The 25,232-nt window shown below is 42.2% G+C and overlaps 1 protein-coding gene across 14 annotated transcripts in view; it reads right to left on the bottom strand.

Moving 5' to 3' along the window:
- The window catches only part of ptprt (protein tyrosine phosphatase receptor type T), a 515,339-nt gene that overhangs the window by 26,323 nt on the left and 463,784 nt on the right, over window positions 1-25,232 (bottom strand). For 10 of the 14 annotated variants that reach the window (XM_029776440.1, XM_029776442.1, XM_029776445.1 and 7 more), the window contains 2 exons: window positions 23,540-23,736; window positions 12,829-12,916 (listed from right to left, as the gene is read on the bottom strand). In XM_029776440.1, the coding sequence (XP_029632300.1) occupies window positions 12,829-12,916; window positions 23,540-23,736 (285 nt within the window). The remainder of the gene's footprint in view (window positions 1-12,828; window positions 12,917-23,539; window positions 23,737-25,232) is intronic. The other 4 variants (XM_029776441.1, XM_029776444.1, XM_029776454.1 and 1 more) reach the window with 1 other exon arrangement.

Raw genomic sequence — 25,232 nt, 5'->3', positions numbered from 1 at the left:
CTCCTGTATTCCCTGTTCACTCATGACTGCACGGCCAGGCACGACTCCAACACCATCATTAAGTTTGCCGATGATACAACAGTGGTAGGCCTGATCACCGACAACGACGAGACAGCCTATAGGGAGGAGGTCAGAGACCTGGCCGTGTGGTGCCAGGACAACATCCTCTCCCTCAACATGATCAAGACAAAGGAGATGATTGTGGACAGGAAAAAGAGGACTGAGCATGCCCCCATTCTCATCAATGGGGCTGTAGTGGAGCAGGTTGAGAGCTTCAAGTTCCTTGGTGTCTACATCACCAACAAACTAACATGATACAAGCACACCAAGACAGTTGTGAAGAGGGCACGACAAAACCTATTCCCCTTCAGGAGACTGAAAAGATTTGGCATGGGTCCTTAGATCCTCAAAAGGTTCTACACCTGCACCATCGAGAGCATCCTGACCGATTGCATCACTGCCTGGTATGGCAACTGCTCGGCCTCCAACCGCAAGGCACTACAGAGGGTAGTGCGAACGGCCCAGTACATCACTGGGGCCAAGCTTCCTGCCATCCAGGACCTCTATATCAGGCGGTGTCAGAGGAAGGCCCTAAAAATTGTCAAAGACTCCAGCCACCCTAGTCATAGACTGTTCTCTCTGCTACTGCACGGCAAGCGGTACCGGAGCGCCAAGTCTAGGTCCAAGAGGCTTCTAAACAGCTTTTACCCCAAAGCCATAAGACACCTGAACATCTAATCAAATGGCTACCCAGACTATTTACATTTGCAAATGGCTACCCAGACTATCATCTATGCATAGTCACTTTAATAACTCTACCTACATGTACATATTACCTTAACTAACCGGTGCCCCTGCATATTGACTCTGTACCGGTACCCCCCTGTATATAATCTCGATATTGTTATTTTACTTCCGCTCTTTAATTACTTGATACTTTTATTTCTTATTCTTATCCATATTTTTTTAAACTGCATTGTTGGTTAGGGGCTCGTAAGTAAGCATTTCACTGTAAGGTCTACACCTGTTGACTAATAACATTTGATTTGAAAATACTTATTTGTAGGCATATAAATACGAAGAAATAGAACAGGCTTGGAAGCTCTAACCCTGGCAATTGACTGTTAAACTCGTGTGTACACTCGCAATGGCTGCCTGGTATTGTCATGCAATAATTTCCATGATATTTTGGAATGTTCTATCAACTGATGCTGTATTGCCATGGTAATGTAGAATGTTCATTCAAATGATGCCAACTGATGTGGCTTAAGCAATGGAATGTATTTTTTGTAATGTCAGCTGAGTTGACTCAACAAATCACAGCACAGATTGAAGGGTACACTTCCTGCTTTTACTTCCTGGCATGGATACACTTAAAATGACTGCCAGTCCACCCAATATGCCATCACTGACTTGAGTGGAGACACTCTTTCTATTCATTCTTATTTCTATGTTTGTAGGTACCATAGAAGCAATGTCACTCTGTATAGTACATTCAATTCATGGGACGGATTAGAGAGACGTACTGCGTTTCATCACCTTGTCAGCGAGATGATCTCCATCTCGAAATTGCCAAAAGCGCAACTAGGTCTGTACACACAGAGCACATGACTAATCTCACTGCATGATTGAATTAGTTACTTCTGTGGGGGGGGGAAATGAGAAATTAGACATGCTATGCTGTTTTTACTTAGAGAATTGTCTTTTGTTATATCCTAGTGTTTTTTCTAACCTGATACAAACTTGTCTTTGTGTGACTTAGTCATAAGACTTGGTGTATGGCTAAGATCGCAGCATGTGACACATCCTGTGTTTTTACTATCTGCAAGAACTCAGCTGTGTGGAAACTTGCAGAAAGGAGCACATTATAGTGTGAGCTGTGGCAAATGCAGTTAGACTGTTGAGCCCTCGTGTCATCTTATTCTTCACAGACTTATTCTGCACAGACAAACTAATCGCCTATGTTCCCCACCCCTGTTCACACACATGTGCTAACTGCCACGTAGACAGAGGTTGTACTTTTCTATTAAAGCTGAGACCCAACTCTGTTCGTTGGGCCCTTAACTTCTTTGGGATAGTATTTTCACGGCCAAATAAAAAACGTACCCGATTTAATCTGGTTACTACTCCTGCCCAGAAACTAGAATATGCATATAATTAGTAGATTTGGATAGAAAATACTCTAAAGTTTCTAAAACGGTTTGAATGGTGTCTGTGAGTATAACAGAACTCATATGGCAGACCAAAACCTGAGAAGATTCCATACAGGAAGTGCCCTGTCTGACAATTTGTTGTCCTTCTGTTGCATCTCTATCGACGGGGATATTTGGACATAACTATGGATTATTTGGAACCAAAATAACATTTGTTGTTGAAGTAGAAGTCCTGGGAGTGCATTCTGACGAAGAACAGTAAAGGTAATCCAATTTTTCTAATAGTAATTCTGAGTTTAGTGAGCCCCAAACTTGGTGGGTGTCAAATTAGCTAGCCTGTGATGGCCGAGCTATGTACTCAGAATATTGCAAAATGTGCTTTCGCCGAAAGCTATTTTAAAATCGGACATAGCGATTGCATAAAGGAGTTCTGTATCTATAATTCTTAAAATAACTGTTATGTATTTTGTCAACGAGTAATTTTGTAAATTCACCGGAAGTTTTCGGTGGGTATGCTAGTTCTGAACATCACATGCTAATGTAAAAAAAAGCTGTTTTTTGATATAAATATGAACTTGATTGAACAAAACATGCATGTATTGTATAACATAATGTCCTAGGAGTGTCATCTGATGAAGATCATCAAAGGTTAGTGCTGCATTTAGCTGTGGTTTGGGTTTATGTGACATATATGCTTGCTTTGAAAATGGCTGTGTGATTATTTGTGTCTATGTACTCTCCTAACATAATCTAATGTTTTGCTTTCGCTGTAAAGCCTTTTTGAAATTGGACAATGTGGTTAGATTAACGAGAGTCTTATCTTTAAAATGGTGTAAAATAGTTGATTGTTTGAGAAAATTGAATTGTGGTATTTTAGTTGGTTTTGTATTTCGCGCCGTGCGATGCCATTGGCTGTTGGCTAGGGGTTCCGCTAGCGGAACGTCTGTCCTCAATTAAGGGAGTGATGGCGATGGCGGCGGGGCCCATGAGAGGAGGAAAAAAAAGGACCTGATGATGATGGGAGGATGTGTAACACACTGATCCCTTCTCACTTTGATCTGTGATATGCAAATGTAAGAGCGCCGCAGCACATTTCCTGACTGATCTGATGCTCTTGGATGATAGGCCTAGCAGCCAGCCAATAAGGCATGTACTGAGGACGATAACTTCATATCTGCGCTTATCAGAGATATCAGCCTATAATCAGCCTATGTTCTTGCTGATCTATATTTACTGGGTGATGACAGTTAAAAAAAAAAATTCCATTGGTCGGCTGAGCGACCCTCCTCTCCCTACCTCTCATCTCACGTAACCTCCTCATTCCAGGGTGCCGTTTGCATGCCTCCTGCCCTCCTCCCATCCACATAGAGCACTGTGTGCGGAGAGTTAGAAGTAATTAAACAAGACCGTCAGCTTCCACAACAAAAGCCCGCTACAGGGGGGCATCTCCTCAGTCGTGCCCAGAGTGATGCGCTTCAATTGCCAGGTCGCAATTGTAAATGAGAACTTGTTCTCAACTTGCCTACCTGGTTAAATAAAGGTGAAATAAATGGGAAAGTACTGGAGGCTCCAGTGTGGATGCTGCCTGGAGCTGGGGCTGAGACTGAGGTTGGCCGGCACAGGCCTCAACCTGGGGTAAAATATGCCTTATATCCTCCATTAGGATTACTGAGCAGGACATTTCATGTGTCTTTCATCCCAGCTATGACACACCTGAGCCAGGATATTGGGTGAGGGCTGGCAGGGGGTTGTGTGAAGGGTAGAAAGATGGGTGGATGTTTGTGGTGCCACAGAGGACCCTGCCCACACAAGGGTTCCCTGTGCATGCCTCCAGGCTATAACACTTATACATCTTAAGCACCATACGCCTCAAGCACAATCCCAATAAAGACATCACTAGCCCAGTCCTCAAACGGAAGGTTTGTGAACTCATTACTGATTTATGCTACCGATTCCTCAGCTGAACTCTTTTTGTAAAAGTTTGGTGCAGGCCTGCAGGGGCATGTTAACTTTTCTAGAACTTTAATACTGCAGAGCAGCTTGGACCATATGAACTTGAGTAAGAGGCATATCTGATTTTGTCCACTAGATATCTATCGTCGTTGACTATTGTCTATCAAATTCTGTATTTTACTGAGACCTACAGATGATCATAATCTCTGTTTCACAGTCTATGTCATGGAGGAAGGATTACAGCAAAAACGTAGACACGTTAAAAACAGAACAATATCGAATTTGAATTGCTGATCGAGGGGACCTGCCTTCTCCTGGTAACGCATGGTATGTCACAGCTCCATTAATCATTAAAGCCCATGTTGTCCCCACAGAATTTATACATTGCCACTAAACTGTCAATGTGGCTGAATGCATCATGGACTTTAACCTGTTAAACTCTGACGCCTTCTGGTGGCATTTTCTAAACAACACATAATATTGTATACTACCTTCATAAAATACATGTGGGTTTCAAAAGTCCTACAAACACATATGACCTAATGGTGTTGCTCTAAACATGCGCAAATTCCCATAGGAACACAGCCATTTTAAAAGTGCAGGGCTTGTGCAAAGTCATTTTTCATATTGCAGGAATGACATGAGGAGAAAGCTGAAGTCTCTACCTATTTATTGATGTAAATATATCCTCTGTCTGATTCCCAGTTTGTCCACGAGATAGCAATAGGAGATCACATGATATCTCTTGGCCACTTGGAACTAGTTGTGTCTGGTTTGGGTAGTGAGACATTGTGCCATAATGGCTACTCGGATTTTCAAGCCTGACATCTTAAAATCACTCAAGCAATCAGGGCTTTCAAATTATCTCAAAAAAGACAAACCGGTGAGGAAACTTCAAACCTCTTTTCCCATGTACTTTTCCTACTGTAGACATCTGTGATAGATCAACGGTGCATGTGGAGGATGCACACAAGTTGGAGAAGGAAATGCATTGCTTTACAATGACCATCAAGGTGTACCCTTTCCATGCAAACTAAATGTTTACACTTAAGGTGAATTTAGCAACATTGCATACTCTAAGAATATGACCATAGTGCATGATTTATGGCCTTTATGTGGAGGCAGTGGGAGGCTAAATTCCAATATTGCGAGCAGAATATTGCGAGCAGATTTACAAAAAGACAAGGGCTGTAGCTTTCAAATGATATTTCACGGTACTGGGTCCAAAACAACTGCTCAGAGTTTAACAGGGTTGATTTAACCTATTAAAGTCAGACCTCCTGGAGGTTCCACTGTCAAACTGACAGAATGTTGTTTGTGCAGCATGCTGGTAGTTGGATGATCCGGTTTAACCCTATTCTACAGTTCAGAGATTAGACTGCCAAGAGGTGTACCTGAGAGATGCGGAGTGTTCATCAATGACACTAACTGTTGACCCCATTCAACGAGAAGTCCATGTTTGGACAAGTACAGTATCATTCAGATCGGGAGTGGATTACAGCCAAGGAAGTGTATTAGTAAGAAAAGGAGGTGGGGGTCTTTGCCCAATAGGTAATATATAAATGTACTGTTAAAATATACTGTAGGAAGTTATATTAGACTCTTTTGTAAGCTAGATAGTCTAAGGGTCAAGTTTCAAGTTTTATTCGCCACGTGCACAGGATTCTAAGTGCGAACCACCGCACTTAACCATGGCAAGGTGACTGGGAATATGGCCGAATACAAACAGTGCAGTTATTCCCTCCGTAATGCAATCAAACAGGCAAAACGTCAGTATAGAGACAAAGTGGAGTCGCAATTCAACGGCTCAGACATGAGACGTATGTGGCAGGGTCTACAGACAATCATGGACTACAAAAGGAAAACCAGCCAAGTCGCAGACACCGACGTCTTGCTTCCGGACAACCTAACTTCCTGACAGGCCACCCCCAGGTGGTGAAGGTAGGAAACACCTCCACTTCGCTGATCCTCAACACTGGGCCCCCACAAGGGTGCGTGCTCAGCCCCTTCCTGTACTCCCTGTTCATCCATGACTGCGTGGCCACGCACACTTCCAACTCAATCATCAAGTTTGCATACGTCACAACAGTATTAGGCCTGATTACCAACAATGACGAGAGCCTACAGGGAGGAGGTGAGGGCCCTGGGTGTGTGGTGCCAGGAAATAACCTCTCACTCAATGTCAACAAAACAAAAATGCTGATTGTGGACTTCAGGAAACAGCAGAGGGAGCAACCCCCAATCCACATCAACGGGACCGAAGTGGAGAAGGTGGAAAGCTTCTAGTTCCTCAGCGTACACGTCACTGACAAACTGAAATGGTCCACTCACACAGACAGTGTGGTGAAAAAGGCGCAACAGCGCCTCTTCAACATCAGGAGGCTGAAGAAATTTGGCTTGTCACCTAAAACCCTCACAAACTTCTACAGATGCACAATTGAGAGCATCCTGTCAGGCTGTATCACCACCTGGTATGGCAACTGCATCGCCCGCAACTGCAGAGTCCTCCAGAGGGTGGTGCGGTCTGCCCAATGCATCATCGGGGGCAAACTACCTGCCCTCCAGGACACCTACAGCACTCGATATTACAGGCCAAAAAGATCATCAAGGACAACAAACACCCAAGTCACTGCTTGTTTCCCCCGCTATTATCCAGAAGGCGAGGTCAGTACAGGAGCATCAAAGCTGGGACCGAGAGACTGAAAAACAGCTTCTCTCTCAAGGCCATCAAACCGTTAAATAGCCATCACTAGCACATTAGAGGCAGCTGCCATATACACAGACTTGAAATCACTGGCCACTTTAATGGAACACTGGTCAATTGAATAATGTTTACATATTTTGCATTACTCATCTCATATGTACAGTTGAAGTCGGAAGTATACATATACCTTAGCCAAATACATTTAAACTCAGTTTATCACAATTCCTGACATTAAATCCTAGTAAAAATTCCCTGTCTTAGGTCAGTTAGGATCACCACTTTATTTTAAGAATGTGAAATGTCAGAATAACAGTAGAGAGAATTATTTATTTCAGATTGTATTTCTTTCATCACATTCCCAGTGGGTCAGAATTTTACATACACTCAATTAGTATTTGGTAGCATTGCCTTTAAATTGTTTAACTTGGGTCAAACGTTTCGGGTAGTCTTCCACAAGCTTCTCACAATAAGTTGGGTGAATTTTGGACCATTTTTCTGGCCATAGCTGGTGTAACTGAGTCAGGTTTGTAGGCATCCTTGCTCGCACACGCTTTTCAGTTCTGCCCACAAATTTTCAACAGAATTGAGGTCAGGGCTTTGTGATGGCTACTCCAATACCTTGACTTTTTTGTCCTTAAGCCATTTTGCCGCAACTTTGGAAGTATGCTTGGGGCCATTGTCCATTTGGAAGACCCATTTGCGACCAAGCTTTAGATATTACCGCACTGCTGGAGCTAGAAATACAACCCTAACCCGCAATAACATCTGCTAAACACGTGTATGTGACCAATAAAATTTGATACAACAGGTGTTTTTTTATTTTCATTTAACCCTTATTTAGCTAGTCAAGTCAGTTAAGATCAAATTCTTATTTACAATGATGGCCTACCGTCATTGAAAAAACAGGTGTAAAACAGTACAGTGAAATTCTTACATTGATAGCTTTTTTCCAACAATGCAGTGATAATAATATTGACAATAGAAAATGTAATGTAATAAAAATGCTTTTTTTCAGGTCAGTGCCAGTACCTTATTCAATGTGCAGGGGTACTAATGTGGTTGAGGTGGGTTTACACATAAAGTGACTGGTAGTAATATATATTTGGAAACAGGGTTGAAAAGTGACTGGTAGCAGGAATATATAAAAACTTACGGTAATATACATACTAATGGTAATAAATACTGTACATGTAAACAGGAGTAAGTGACCAGAAGCAGGATAAATACTAATGGTAATGGCAATCAGTCTATGGACAGCAGCGTAATGGAGTAATAAATCTATTCAATAATAATTTTAGCAGCAGTGTAGTTTGTGTTTGAGTGGGTAGAGACCTGTGGACGGGCATAGAGTCAGTGTGGATTGTCTGTGGGAAAGAGAAAGCAGTAGTTGTTAGCCATTTAACAGTCTTATGGCCAGGGAATTAGAAGCTCTTTAGGAGTCTGTTTGTTTGAACCTTGAGGCACCGGTACTGCCTGCCGGTAGGGAGCATGGAGAAACATACATGTCTCGGGTGGCTGGAGTCTTTTGCAAATTTTCAGACCTTTCTCGTACACCGCCTGGCATGTACTGTACATCCTGGATGGCTGGGAGCTCGCTCCCAGTGATGGGCTGGGCCATCTAAACCACCCTCTGTAGGGTCTTCCGGTCGCGGGTGGTGCAGTTGCAATACCAGACGGTGATACAACCAGTCAGGATCAGAGTATGTCAGCGGAGCTGGAGCAGAGCGTGCCCAATTTGACTGGAGCTTTGGAGCGGAATTCCCAAATGCTGGAGCGTCTGCCTTGTCGCTCGCTCCAATTTCACTCCAGTATCACTCACTTCACGAGCTCAGGGCACGCCCACCCCAGGATGCATTTGTAGTCTACTTGTGTGCTGCTATAGCTCCTTGCTTTAGCTACTGTCATGAAGAAACACACAGGTGCTAAATCAAGGTGACTTACAACGATGAGGACCAAGAGCAAGAGAGGGAGTGCGGTGATGAAGTGTATTTGTTTGTTTTTATGTATTGTTCTTTGTATTGGGAAAGAATCCCTTTAGTGAAAAGCTATTTCGATGTGTTTATACTACTGTTGGCCAGTAGGGGGCAGTATGACCTGTTTGCTTTGCACTGGGACTATATGCGATCCTGTGTTCTCATAATTGGGAGAACCTTTCAAAGAGTAGCCATGTTCTCCTGTTTCATCATTTATCCTGTGTTACAGGTCAGTAAAGTGTGAAAATACACTGAATACCACAATATAGTTGTGTAACTTGCCTGTTGAAGTGAATGTAATGGTTTTGAACAACATAGGAATTATATAACTTCATACCAGACAGAAAACGCATGTTGGGTGTAAAATGAAATGGCGGTGCATTCCTTTGATCTAGAAAAAAATGAAAAGTCACTCCTGACAATATCCTAGTCTTGTCTTTCCATTGGCCCATCTTTCACTGGGTAAATGTATTTTAAGCATGGGTATGAAATAACTGAGTTATACCAGTCTTTAAAGGCGTTCATGTTTTAGAGTCTATGGGGCTATAGTTGGCAACAGTCAATGACATACAGTACCAGTCAAAGGTTTGCACACAGCTACTCATTCAAGGGTTATTCTTTATTTTTACTATTATCTATGTTGTAGAATGATAGTGAAGACATCAAAACTATGAAATAAACAAATGGAATCATGTAGTAACCAAAATTTTTTTAAACAAATCAAAATATATTTTATATTTGAGATTCTTCAAAGTAGCCACCATTTGCCTTGATGACAGCTTTGCATACTCTTGGCATTCTCTCAACCAGCTTCATGAGGTAGTCATCTGGAATGCATTTCAATTAACAGGTGTGCCTTGTTAAAAAGTTAATTTGTGGAATTTCTTTCCTTCTTCTGGCGTTTGAGACAATCAGTTGTGTTGTGACAAGGTAGGGGTGGTATACAGAAGATAGCTGTATTTGGTAAAAGACCAAGTCCATATTATGGCAAGAACAGCTCAAATAAGCAAAGAGAAATTACAGTCCATCACAGATGATCTCCTCATGTGTGGTTCCCACTGCGAAGCATTGAGGAGTTGTGATGGTGTGGGGATGCTTTGCTGGACACGGTCTGAGATTTATTTAGAATTCAAGTCACACTTAACCAGCATGGCTACCACAGCATTCTGCAGGAAATACACAATCCCGTCTGGTTTGCGTTTAGTGGGACTATCATTTGTTTTTCAACAGGACAATGACCCAACACAACTACATGCTGTGTAAGGGCTATTTTACCAAGGAGAGTGATGGAGTGCTGCATCAGATGACCTGGCCTCCACAATCACCCGATCTCAACCCAATTGGGATGGTTTGGGATGAGTCAGACCACAGAGTGAAGGAAAAGCAGCCAACAAGTGCTCAGCATATGTGGGAACTCCTTCAAGACTGTTGGAAAAGCATTCCAGGTGAAGCTGGTTGAGAGAATGCCAAGAGTGTGCAAAGCTGTAACTATTTTGGATACTAATTTACATGATTCCAAATGTGTTATTTCATAGTGTTGATGTCTTTACTAGGTGGTCATCCAAGTATTTTTACTTAAGTACTTTACACTACTGGATCAGATGTACATAAAGAGCCGATTCGAAGTTGAAGCAGAAATGGAGGTTAGTAACTAACGATCTGATGTTCAAAAGTTTTTGATGATCATAAGAAATATAAAGGATACATTTCGTGTAATCAAAGTAAAGATAAACACCAAAATAATCACAAAATAGCAAAGTTGGGTCGGAGCGCTTAAGACGGCAGCCATACAGTACGATATATCATAGTGGGTTCCTTTAAATAAGAATGTTTTTAGGTCTAATAAATTTGTCAATCATATATATTGTAGCGCTTAAGCATTAATTACATCCTATTAATAATAATAATAATTTGTAATTATACCCAATTACATCATATAGTTGTTAACACCCAGCATTTAATAACCTTACTGAATTGGAGCCTGTTTGTCTTGTGGAAATGTAATCAATGCTTCCTGAGAGTTTCTTTTCTTCACATCAATGCCAGGTGCAAAAAAGCACCCAGTAAACATTGGGGAAGTAGAGAGTCAAGCGAATGCTAATCGTCAGTCTTTGGTCAATACATCAAGGGATTTCTACGGCAACGACTTCAAGAGAACCTCTGAAGATACTTCAACGCTACGTGCCGGGAATTAAATGGCAGTTAAGATATGAGCAACTTCCGAAGAGCTTGCGCTTTGACAGACGTGCACACATATGCAGCCTAACTTGAACTGAATCGACTACCGGTGAGCCGAGAGAGTGGCAGTTACCTCTTTTTTTGGAAATGAACTGGGATACTTATCATTCCGGGAGCACTCCTTCACACAACACCTTCTGAAGGTGTTACGCATGATTCCAAACACAAGCTGACTCTAGTGAGTGACAGTTTGGGTAAAAAGCGCACAACACTCATAACTCAGTGGGGGTTGTGTTGTTGCCTCAGTCAATGGCAATAGTGCAGTATTGGTTCATGTCTGAATCAGATTGCATCAGGCAAAGCCTTCTCGATTGCTTTTCCTGGAAAGAGAGGATATCATTGTAATGACCAGGAATATCAAATGATGTTGATTCTTTACCCTTCAATGTGAAAATACTATTTTCTTGACAGCTAAACATCTTTGCTCCCTCTAGTTTCTTGTAAACCAAAGTTCTATTTACTTGAGAAATCAATAACCATATGCAATATACCAAAAAAGTTACAGGCCTACTGTATGTGATGACAACGGTCTGCCTGACTCAGTGAAATTTCCTTCAACTTCATTTCAAAGGGTGTCCCATACATTGACCCAACTGCAACATGATGTGGAGATGTGGTCCTCTCTAAAAATACCTACTAGCGATAGCAACCAGTACTCCATTGTAATTAAATAAAAACCACACAGAGTGAATGAAAAGCAGCCAACAAGTGCTCAGTATAAGTGGGAACTCCAAGAGTGTTGGAAAAGCATTCCAGGTGAAGCTGGTTGAGCGAATGCCAAGGGTGTGCAAAGCTGATAAGTCTGCCAATAGCGTTTTACTGTATGTACTCAGCTTTAAGAACTCCCCAAACACACTCTGCAGCAAGGGACTATTCTGGAAAAGAGGATAAAGACAATTTAAAGAACAGAAAGGAATCTAAAAGATTTGTGTTTTGAGTGGTTCTGGTGGGCAGCTCTGCTTTACAGGACCGCCACCAATTCCTCCAGTCTCTCTGATATGTAAATGTTTGCCAATAACTCTGTTTATTTTGGTAGCAATGTCTACTGAATTATAAATGACCATATGGGAGGCTTTATGTTTACACAGTGTGGGGGGGAGCAAAGAAGAAATGTAATTGAAAGTGCTTCCCTTTTCCAGATCAGATAACAATCTGTTACACAGTGACTGTTCAAGTTCGCAGAGTGAAACTTTCTAAAAGGCATTTTTTGGGGTCTAACAATTAACTGTCGATTGCTCTTGGCAGACTTATGTTAAATGAAGATACCTACTGTACTCTGTGGTTTTACCAAACTTTAATGAGGAGCATGCAGTAAGATGGACAGTTTCCATTACAAGCCCATGTAATTAAAACGTTTTGACTAACAGCAAATGTATCATAATTCCTGTTGGCTATCAGCATGTGACAAGCTTTTTCATTTTAGAGCAATGTTTTATTTAAAAACCTTCATTTGTAGGAAGTGTCTCGCCAGTGACATCTAAACCCTTACTAAAAAAAGTATTATGTCCTTGGGACAATATGCTTTTCTTGTATCACATTAAATGGGGCCTTGGGTTCTCTAACAATATGACAGCGTTGACAGCCTCGTAGACTCCACTGTTTTCAGAGTCTGCGGCATAATTACAACAACTTTAAACGGTTGCAAATGTCTTCTCTTATGAGAGAAGATTTAACCATTTCAAAGGAGTAGAACATGTCTAGCTCAAGTCTACTATGAGTACAGGAGACTCCTGAGCTCTGAAAAGACTTGAGCAAATACACCAAACACACTTGTCTAGCTCAGTATCTGTATCACTTCAGTACTCACAAGCGATGATGTTGCCGTATCGGTTCTTGTTGCGGTTGTCATCCTTCTTGGCGGTCTCCCATGGGGCCGCCTGTCCTTCGGTCAGGCCCTGAAATCACATCACACACACTATCAAACATTGCTGCAGGCCAGTGTGGACACACACACACACACACACACACACACACACACACACACACACACACACACACACACACACATACACACACACACACACACACACACACACACAGTGAAAATATCAACCTTGCAGTTAAAATAACAATCTACTTGAGTGCGTACAGTAAAACCATACTATAGCATTAACCAAACATTGGAGGCACAAGTAAGCAAAAAGGGCCATGAAATGTTAAACAATGATTACTGACATAACTTTGTTATGACGCAGTGAATTGTATCATAAGATAAGATGAAAGTGTTACAAAGTGTTAGAAGACAGAAAGTCATAACATGAAAGGTGCCATTCCTCCAGCCACAAACTATTTATCGGTTTGAAATCTTTTGATTTGTTGACTCAAAGAACTGAAAAGAGTCTTGCTCATCATGTATTGCTCACTTTTCACTAATGGGCCCTGTTAAGACTCGCCTGGTAACCATTTTGGATTCTGAATACCTCACGAGTAGGCATGTACAGCACCAGTCAAAAGTTTTAGAACACCTACTCATTCAAGGGTTTTTCTTTATTTTTACTATTTTCTACATTGTAGAATAATAGTGAAGACATCACAATGAAATAACATATGGAATCATGTAGTAACCAAAAAAGTGTTAAACAAATCAAAATATATAATATATATTTATGTTTCTAACTGACTGAGACATTGACAAGGATGAATATTCAAATATACAGTCTGTCAGAAGGACTCCAATAAATACATGAGCACATGATATCCCATGGTGTAATGGGACTTAAATGGAGTTGTTTGTCCTTCTCTGGATAATCTCAACTGTACAGAGAACATGACAATGCGGCAAACTTGACAGCAAAAATTTGCTAAGAAGAGAGTGTTTGTCTGGTTAACAGGCTGCACAAGGGAGGCCATATGGACTGTGTGCTATTTTTGCATTCCTGTATAAAGATCACAGGGGCAAATCTGTCACTGCCGCCTAATTTATGCCAAATTGTCCTTTAGCGTCCATTAACGGATATCTGTGTTAAGATGCCGATACAACAAGCTTTCATTTGCACAGCTTTCACTTGCAGACAACATACAGTTTAACCCATTTACCCGATGTTGATTCCTCGTTGCCCAGTCAATTGGAAAATGGATTTGCTGTCTATCCCCCAAACAGGGAGTTTATTATTAAAGGTTAAAGGTGAATGCTTTCACAGGGAAGCCTCCAATCCACTCCCTATGTTTACTTCCTGTTAAAGCTGTAATATCCTGTTGCCCATCTCTGTCTGGTTTGGCCATGGCATAAACGGCGCTCTCTCTACCCTCTGTAATAACGCTGGCAGCTGTGAAGACCCTGAGACCTCTACTCCATCATGGCACATCTGTCTCCTTATTGAGCGTAAAATAGAGCTACTCCCCAACACCGGCTCAGTTCCACAACACTCTGGTCTGCACTGACAGACCGAGGATGATTGATGGGTACATTCTCATAGCTTTCTGTTTCTCTATATACTTCCGGACATTTCTCATATATACAACAGATTTGAGAAAGAGCTTTGCACGGAACAAGACCTATGGCATTCCCTTATGCTGTCGGGACTATGTTACTGTTAAAAAAAATAGATTAATAAATAGATGGATTTGTGGCAGTTTGAATGTGTGCTTAACCTGGACTTCACCATAGTAGTTGGTTAAAAATGAATTGCTGTTAATCAACACAGGAAGTCTATGGTTTTACAAAGGCAAGCAGAGCCTTTTTGGCATGCAACCTAAATCTGACTGCCCCCTACAATTGAAGGGTAGATCGCAGTAAGGCCAAAGTGAGGAGCGCCAAAAGAGAAACAGAGAAAAATGGGATGAAGAAAGAGTGAGAGGGAAAGGAAGAGAATGCAAATGAGAGAGAAGGGGAGAAGAGATAGCAATTAAACTACATCCAATAGGATGTAGAAGACAAAACACTGTGCCCCATAATCACTATGTGGCTAATTGACCATTTCAATTGATCAGATAGGTTCCTGCACTTGGGCTCACCATGGATTAAAGCAGTTAGTTTGTGTGTGTTGGCGGGCTGACAGCAATCACCCCCTTGAAAGAAACAGTGGGGACACAGTGGGAACAAAGCAAGGACAAATTTGGTGGCCTCCCTTATCAGATAATAGCGTTCACAGCGGAAGTCAGACGAGAGCACACAGACACTGGGATCAAAGGCAGAGAATGTAAAAAGTGATAGATATAAACAAATGGCTCAGTACTGCACCCCTCCAGACACAGACAGTGCGAGAGAGAGAGAAAAGAGAGTGCTGCTTTCCCACTCCTGGAATAAAAAGACCCCCTGGTTACAGCTCAGCTTTTGTGATTCCCTCTGTTCAAAAGTGACAATAATACAAAAAGGCGGATGCTTGTTCAAGAACATTCAGCCAGTCAAGTTGTTCCTTTCATTCAAGCTCTAACTGTGTGCAGAGTAGTTCAGGTCGGTTGTGTATATACAGTATGCATACAAGCTATACTTTTTTAGCCTTGGGTATGGGTTCAGGATTCAATCCAAATTAGGAAATTATTGAAATAGAAATGAATGAATGAGGCAAATATGTATAAAAAATGGAATCCAACCAAATAGTCTTGAGCTCATATTCCTTTACAGCTAGGCTGGCTGTCTGTAGAGAAAAAAGGGTTGTATTAATTCATCTTGGTCTGGTCCACAGAACTATTACTGACTCAGCCCCCAGATATCTATCCAATTATTTGAGACTAATATTGACTGTTCCAAATTTAAGTGTCTATCCAGTAAGAACACCTTTCTATATACCAACGCTGTTGAGTGGATCAAACTACCACAACAACTTAAAGCTATACCTACCAAAACTTATTTTAAATCTAATGTCAAAAGCTGGTTGATGACAACCATATAATCATTTGCATGTCTGTATCTATGAAATGTATCTATGTCTGTACCACAATGGAAGTAAGTAATTTACTTTAATATCACTGTCAACTTTTTAAAATGTGTGTATACTTGTATTTTTGTCAGATAAATCAATCAATCAACTCCAAATCCATGACTCATGTAATAATGTGATTGAGTGTTTAGAAACTAAGATATCAGTGCCATGTTCATTAGGCACCAAACAAAATAAAACAGACCGAAACATGGTCCCTCGCTACCTGGACTTCAGTAATGCTTGATTTTCTGCTGCATGCCCTAATGAACATGACCCAGGCCTGTACGCCAGTGTTTTGTAGTCCCATGGCTCACTCTGGCTAGTGTTTATCCATTCATCGTTTCCCATCCGGTAATGAGAGCGAGTGGGAGTGAGGTGAATAATTGGACGGGGCTCTGTGGCCCCCTGTGGGGAAACGTTCAACTTCCCTTTTAGTTTGTGTTTGGGGAAGGGGGATTGATGCACTTTTCAAAAAGAAGACGTCCTAAATGGAATCCCTTTCATCTACAAATCGGTCTTTTTTTGCACCTATTAATATTCTTAAAAAAGAATAAGAGAAAAGCTAGAGAAGAAGGAGAACTCCCACACTCTCATCCCCTGGTAGTTGGTGGTGATGCGATGATGAGATAGAGGCAGGGGTGTGGGAGGGAGAGAGGGTCCCTGTACGCAGAGAAATGTAGACAGGCAGAACATCCCTAGAGGAAGCATTGTTTCACCTGCAGGCTCATCATCATCATCATCATTATCACACATGTGCGGACATAGACAACACATACGCACACACAAATGCACAAACACACACACAAAGACAAAGGATCATGTTCAAAGCATTACATACATAGACACTTGAACCAAACCTTAGCAAAGTTTACATTAAAAGACAGAGGTTGGTTGCTCCTAAATGCTAACGCATTTATGCAGTTCTTCCACTTGTTCCAGTGAGTGGGTACTCCATGACCTTGTGTTTATCCACAGATGCCTATTACTCTGGGGCCATTAACCAGCCCTTGTTTTGGATAGCATCCAAAATGGCACCCTATTCCCTATATAGTGAATTACTTTTGACCAAAGCTCTATGGGCCCTGCACTATATAGGGAATGGGCTACCATTTGAGACGCAGCCTGGGATGAGGTCGCCTTGTCTTTTTCCATATTTAAAAAAATAAACTGATGACACGCTGCATTAACATACAGTTGAAGTTAGCCAAACACATTAAAACTCAGTTTTTCACAATTCCTGACATTTTATCCTAGTAACAATTCCCTGTCTTAGGTCACCACTTTATTTTAAGAATGTAAAATGTTAGGATAATAGTAGCAAGAATGATTTATTTCAGCTTTTATTTCTTTCATCACATTCCCAGTGGGTCAGAAGTTTACATACACTCAATTGGTATTTGGTAGGATTGCCTTTAAATTCTTTAACTTAGGTCAAACGATTCAGGTAGCCTTCCACAAGCTTCCCACAATAAGTTGGGTGAATTCTGGCCCATTCCTCCTGACAGAGCTGGTGTAACTGAGTCAGGTTTGTAGGCCTCCTTGCTCGCATATGATTTTTCAGTTCTGCCCACAGATTTTCTATAGGATTGAGGTCAGGGCTTTGTGATGGCCACTCCAATACCTTGACTTTGTTGTCCTTAAGCCATTTTGCCACCACTTTGGAAGTATACTTGGGGTCATTGTCCATTTGGAAGACCCATTTGCGATCAAGCTTTAACTTCCTGACTGATGTCTTGAGATGTTGCTTCAATATATCCACATAATTGTCCTTCCTCATGATGCCATCTATTTTGTGAAGTGCACCAGTCCCTCCTGCAGCAAAGCACCCCCACAACATGATGCTGCCACCCCCGTGCCTCACGGTTGGGACGGTGTTCTTTGGTTTGCAAGCCTCCCCCTTTTTCCTCCAAACATAACAATGGTCATTATGGACAAACAGTTCTATTTTTGATACATCAGACCAGAGGACATTTCTCCAAAAAGTACGATCTTTGTCCCCATGTGCAGTTGAAAACCGTAGTCCAGCTTTTATATCGCGGTTTTGGAGCAGTGGCTTCTTCCTTGCTGAGCGATATAGGACTCGTTTTACTTCTTCCTTGCTGTCGATATAGGACTAGTTTTACTGTGGAAATAGATACTTTTGTACCTGTTTCCCCCAGCATCTTCACAAGGTCCTTTGCTGTTGTTCTGGGATTAATTTACACTTTTGCACCAAAGTAAGTTCATCTCTAGGAGACAGAACCTGTCTCCTTCCTGAGCGGTATGACAGCTGCGTGGTCCCATGCTGTTTATACTTGCGTACTTTTGTTTGTACAGATGAACGTGGTACCTTCAGGCGTTTGGAAATTGCTCCCAAGGATGAACCAAACGTGTGGAGGTCTACAATTCTTTTTCTGAGGTCTTTCTTTTGATTTTCCCATGATGTCAAGCAAAGAGGCACTGAGTTTGAAGTTGAAATACATCCACAGGTACATCTCCAATTGACTCAAATGATGTCAATTAGCCTATCAGAAGCTTCTAAAGGCTTCTAAAGGCATGACATCAGTTTCTGGAATTTTCAAAGCTGTTTAAAGGCACAGTCAATTTAGTGTATGTAAACTTCTGACCCACTGGAATTCTGACAGTGAATTATAGGTGAAATAATCTGTCTGTAAACTATTGTTGGAAAAATTAAAGTAGACGTCCTAACCGACTTGCCAAAACTGTAGTTTGTTAACAAGAAATTTGTGGAGTGGTTGAAACGAGCTTTAATGACTACAACCTAAGTGTACGTAAACTTCCGACTTCAACTGTATGTGAGCTGTCGGCACTGACACGTGAGTTGTTGGCTGAATCCCAAATAGCACCCTATTCACTTTAAAGTGCCCTACTTTTGACCAGAGTCCCTAAGTGCCCTGGTTAAAAGTAGTGCAGTATAAAGAGAATAGGGTGCCATTAGTGATACAGACATTGTTTGCATGCACTGTCAAACACAGAGAAGGGGGCAGAGGGCTCTATCTCAAACCAGTGTGCTATCGATTAGGTCGGGTCCCTTTATGAAGGCAACCAAATATCCAAATTCTTTTGATTAAATGATTCCGCTCCTTGTTCTTCATGTGTTTCTAGATGTCCTCTGTTATGGGATCCATTCCTCTGTTTGACTTTGTGGGCCGTGTCTGTGTGTGTGTGTGTGTGTGTATGTGCACCAGTGAGGGCTGTCTCCCTCTCTCAATGCATCTGTCAGGATGTGAGTAATGGGCCGATTATGCTGACAAACGCACACAGGTGGCCACTATCGCCTTTAATCAGAGTCCCCAGATCTCCATTTCTCCCTCCCTTCCTTCCTTTCGCTCTCCCTTTTCTCTCTCTCCTTATCTCTTTGGTCCTTTCCTCTTCTCATACCCACAGGTTTACACCCCCACACATCCATTGAACAGGTCATAAACCATACTGTAGCTTCAACACAAAATGGAGAGCACACTGACAGAACACAAATGAAAACATAATATATGACATGTAAGGGGCACCATTTGAAATGAGTTGGGGCCTTCTTCACCATAATACAAAGCACTGACGTATGCATGTATGTCTCTTAAGATATTCTCACATCACCGCAGTCACGATCCACCAACCGCAAGTCGTGTTTGGGAATGCGTGACAATTTGACTTTCCCCATGGACTGTATGAAAAAAAACATGACCTTTATATTTCATAAGCAAGCATGGAGTAAAGTGGCAACTTAATTTTCAATGGGATAGGGGCTGATATTGTGAGGCAAATCAGGTTAGGGGGGAAGGAATAAGGCGTTATAAAAATGTTCCCAGTGATGGATGATCCTTTAAATAAGAGGCACAATTGCTGGCTTTATCAGTGCAGGCACAGTGAGCGAGAGGAAAAGGCAATGCATCTCATGTTTACAGCCAGGCAAAGGGAGGCTACCGGAGGCCTACAGCCAAGAAGTTGAAAAGAACCTTCACAGCCTTCAGTTCACTCCACTGACCAGACATGAACAAAGCTCTAACATTCTTCCTTTTCTACTCTATGCACTTCTGCCCTTATGTACCAAGAAGGGGAAGAAACTCTTAATTGACCTACTCTTATATGGTAAGTATCAGTAAGAGATTGCCTATGGGATTGCTTTCTCTACAAGACGTCTCTATAGAACTAAACTCAGCAAATAAAGAAACGTCCTCTCACTGTCAACTGTGTTTATTTTCAGCAAACTTAACATGTGTAAATATTTGTATGAACATAACAAGATTCAACAACTGAAACATAAACTAAACAAGTTCCACAGACATGTGATGAACAGAAATGGAATAATGTGTCCCTGAACAAAGGGGGGGGGGGTCAACAATCAAAAGTAACAGTCAGTATCTGGTGTGGCCACCAGCTGCATTAAGTACTGCTGTGCATCTCCTCCTCATGGACTGCACCAGATTTGCCAGTTCTTGCTGTGAGATGTTACCCCACTCTTCCACCAAGGCACCTGCAAGTTCCCGGGCATTTCTGGGGGGATGGCCCTAGCCCTCACCCTCCGATCCAACAGGTCCCAGACGTGCTCAATGGGATTGATATCCGGGCTCTTTGCTGGCCATGGCAAAACACTGACATTCCTGTCTTGCAGGAAATCACGCACAGAATGAGCAGTATGGCTGGTGGCATTATCATGCTGGAAGGTCATGTCAGGATGAGCCTGCAGGAAGGGTACCACATGAGGGAGGAGGATGTCTTCCCTGTAACGCACAGCGTTGAGATTGCCTGCATTGAAAACAAGCTCAGTCCGATGATGCTGTGACACACCGCCCCAGACCACAACGGACTCTCCACCTCTAAATCGATCCCGCTCCAGAGTACAGGCCTCTGTGTAACGCTCATTCCTTCGACGATAAACGCAAATCCGACCATCACCCCTGGTGAGACAAAACCGCACACTTTTTGCCAGTCCTGTCTGGTCCAGCGACAGTGGGTTTGTGCCCATAGTCGACGTTGTTGCTGGTGATGTCTGGTGAGGACCTGCCTTACAACAGGCCTACAAGCCCTCAGTCCAGCCTCTCTCAGCCTATTGCGGACAGTCTGAGCACTGATGGAGGGATTGTGCGTTCCTGGTGTAACTCGGGCAGTTGTTGTTGCCATCCTTTACCTGTCCCACAGGTGTGATGTTTGGATGTACTGATCCTGTGCAGGTGTTGTTACACGTGGTCTGCCACTGCGAGGACGATCAGCTGTCCGTCCTGTCTCCCTGTAGCGCTGTCTTAGGCACAGTACGGATATTGCAATTTATTGCCCTGGCCACATCTGCAGTCCTGATGCCTCCTTGCAGCATGCCTACGTCACGTTCACGCAGATGAGTAGGGACCCTGGGCATCTTTCTTTTGGTGTTCTTCAGAGTCAGTAGAAAGGCCTCTTTAGTGTCCTAAGTTTTCATAACTGTGACCTTAATTGCCTACCGTCTGTAAGCTGTTAGTGTCTTAATGACCGTTCCACAGGTGCATGTTCATAAATTGTTAATGGTTCATTGAACAAGAATGGGATTCGGTGTTTAAACCCTTTACAAAGAAGATCTGTGAAGTTATTTGGATATTTACGAATTATCTTTGAAAAACAGGGTCCTGAAATAGGGACGTTTCTTTTTTTGCTGAGTTTAGATACAATAGTCAAGTACCTACAGCAGAGGCAAGGCCACGGCAGGGCCAGGCCGGGCAGAGGCCCTGCCAGATTGAACACTGACCCACCCAATCAGGATGGCTGAAAATAAAAATTTGTTTTAAATGAAAATGTATTTGCTGTTTGTATCGTCTCCTGACTAAATCAGAAATGCCTGTCTTGGTAGGCCAGGTTTATGTTTGCTGATTCAAGTGAGTGAGTTTGGGGACTGCGTTTATCTGTCCCCAAACATATCAGCAAAAAGGGCTAGGCCTAATATTTAATTCTAGATATCATGGTGGATGTATTTCACATTGCCATGATTTTAGGTAATTCAGAGTAGCCTATATCTGTTTCTCATATTTTTCACCAGGCAGGCTCTTTCGGCAAAATTTTAGTATACCCACTTCTCAATGGACCACAACTACGCTACTGATGTCAGGGTATTTTTGCTGTTATTTTGCTGGAAAGTGTTGGCCCAGTCACTTTTACTCACGCCCAGCCACACAGCAATTTCTACCTATGCCTTTGACCTACAGCATAGTGTTCCTGGAAGGCTGACTTTTTAAATGAAAGGACTACGTAGCATAGTGTTGAGTGACCTTTTCCTTTGAATACGGAAAATAATCCTTGGTCTGGATATTCCGGAATGTCCATCTGTAGATGCTCTACAGATTGCCAAACTATCTGTAGATAAGCAATTGTTTGCTAAGGTTACGGTTAGGTTTAGAATAAGGGTTAAAGTTAGGGAAAGGGTTAAGTTTAGGGTTAGTAGGTAGATAGTTGAAATGTGACTGATATCTACAGATGGACTACCCAAATAAAGTGTTACCGAATCCTTTGTTTGTTAGATAAAAACAGACTTTACATGAGTATTTTTCTATAAAGCTTAGAAAACCCAGGTGGTGTCTGCAGACTCTTGAGTTAATAAAAGGCTGAACCCAGAGGTAAGTCTAAAGTAGAACACAAACTTGCAGCAATATTGAGGGTTAAATTCTTTCCAATCTCAGGTTAAAAGGACAAATAATTGGTTGAGAGTTTTGGCATTAGGAATACGACTGTTGGCATTATTTGTTGTTTCATGATATCCAATTGGTAGTTACAGTCTTGTCCCATCGCTGCAACTCCCCTATGGACTTGGGAGAGGAGAAGGTCGAGAGACATGCGTTCTACAAAACATGACCCTGTCAAGCAAGCTGGCGACCAAAGTCAGCTTGCAAGCGCCCGGCCCGCCGCAAGGAGTTGCTAGAGCACAATGGGACAAGGGAATCCCAGCCGGCCTAACCCAGACAATTGTACACCGCCTCAGGGGTCTCCCAGTCACGGCCAGCTGTGACACAGCCTGGGATCGAACCAGGGATGCCCAAAGTTGTGCCACTCGGGATGCCCAAAGTTACCTAACTTAACGTATGTGCCACTTTGGTGCCAAGTTTTAAGAAAAAAACATAATATTAAAATACTTTACTGGACTTAATTAGGATGCAATGCGTGAGTAATTAAAAAGTGATGGTCTTTAGTGGAGAAAAAACACTCATATTCCAAGACGACACAAACATCGATCAATAGATGGGGTGGAAATCAGTTTTATAGATCTGAGAATTCATTGTCTTTGATTTGTCTTGGTAAATATTAATATTAATTATGTTTTCAAATGTGATATTCAATAAATATTTGATAAGTGCACCACCAGTGTGTTTCCCTTATTAAAAAGAGAAGTGCAAATTAGATTTCATCATATCATTCAAACAGATGTGCTGTAATCAAATAAACTAAAACAGATATCAAACAACAAAATGATTCCTTCAAGGCAGAAAGTCAGCAATGCAACTGGACATAATGATATCTGGTCGAAATGGAAGATGTCATGTAAAAGAGGAAACTGACGATATTGGAAGTTTGAATAGAACATCAAAGTTATCTTGAAAACATTATCTTACAAGTTCCTGGGAGACAGTCTAGCGACCACAATGCCACGAATTCCTGTCAAAAACCACACATAATTCCCTGTGATGTTGATGAAACCGTACTAACCATTCTTACCTCATACTCTTCCTTAAAGCCATATCCCTGGCCACACTTCATCTGGGTAATGTGTTGGAGGAGGTCGGCTACACGGATGGCAGGCTGGAACTGGCCGGCCTGGTAGGACATCTCCACCGACTCACAGCCCCCGTACGGGTACGTCTGGATGGTCAACGATGGCTGGGACATCTCACTATGGCTGCTGTCTGTGGACCAAGGAGAAAACACTCAGTATCCACTTACTCTGTGATATCATCGTGAGAGAGTGTTGGGTTTGGAAGCGTTTAACCGCATAGTGAACTATCTTTGTGTTAGAATGATTCAGTGGAACATTCATTAGTATACACTACATGCCCAAAAGTATGTGGACACCTGCGTGTCGAACATCTCATAAAAAAAAAATCACGGGCATTAATATGGAGTTGGTCTCCTCGTTGCTAATATAACAGCCTCCACTCTTCTGAGGAGGCTTTCCACTAGATGTTAGAACATTGCTGCAGGTACTTGCTTCCATTCAGCCACAAGAGCATTAGTGAGGTCAGGGAACTGATGTTGGGCGATTAGGCCTGGCTCGCAGTCGGCATTCCAAATCATCCCAAAGATATTCAATGGGGTTGAGGTCAGGGCTCTGTGCAGGCCAGTCAAATTCTTCCACACCGATCTCGACAAAACATTTCTGTACGGACCTCGCTTTCTGCACGGGGCATGCTGAAACAGGAAAAGGCCTTCCCCAAACGGATGCCACAAAGTTGGAAGCACAGAATCATCTAGAATGGCATTGTATGCTGTAGCGTTAAGTTTTCCCTTCATTGGAACTAAGGGGCCCAGCCCGAACCATGAAAAATAGTCCCAGACCATTATTCCTCCTCCACCAAATTTTACAGTTGGCACTAGGAATGGGGCAGGTAGCATTCTCCTGGCATCCGCCAAACCCAGATTCATCCGTCGGACTGCCAGATGGTGAACCATGATTCATCACGCCAGAGAACGTGTTTCCACTGCTCCAGAGTCTAATGGTGGCAAGCTTTTCACCACTCCAGCTGACGGTGCCACGTTCAATGTCACTGAGCTCTTCAGTGAGGCCATTCTACTGCCAATGTTTATCTATGGCGATTGCATGGCTGTGTGCTCGATGTTATATACCTGTCAGCAACGGGTGTGGCTGAAATAGCTGAATCCACTTATTTGAAGGGTTGTACACATACTTTTGTATATACACTGTATAACGAAATCTCTTGTTTTCATGAAATTTTGTTCTCCCAAACATTGGGATAATTCTGAAAGTGAAGACCTCTCTAGCTCTCTGGAATGTCTAGAAAAACTCATCATATTGAAAGCATGAGATCATCAAACTCTTACAGTTGACTTTCCACAAACCCTGTTGCTAGACAACGGCCTTCCTTTATCTCGCTGCTACTCAATCATTAATGATGATACATCAAAGTTAAATGGGTAATCCAAGAGACACTTTGCTTCACTATTCGATTGGATTGAAAGACATTCTTGCAATTGAGTCTTCCGTAGGTTAGGATTGGAGAGATTGAAGTAGTTTATTGCTTCTAATGAGTCCATTAAGAGGAGGAATGGGGAGCTGAATGGCAGAGAAATTCTCAATATTACAGGCATTAAATACCTAAAGTACCATTGCAAATGTGTTAGGGTAATATTACCCCATGTTTTATTAATGTGCCTATTTGCATCT

The sequence above is a fragment of the Salmo trutta genome, chromosome 14 (genome assembly GCF_901001165.1).
Source record: "Salmo trutta chromosome 14, fSalTru1.1, whole genome shotgun sequence".
Taxonomy (NCBI): Eukaryota; Metazoa; Chordata; class Actinopteri; order Salmoniformes; family Salmonidae; genus Salmo; species Salmo trutta.
This window is presented reverse-complemented; position numbering and strand designations above follow the sequence as displayed.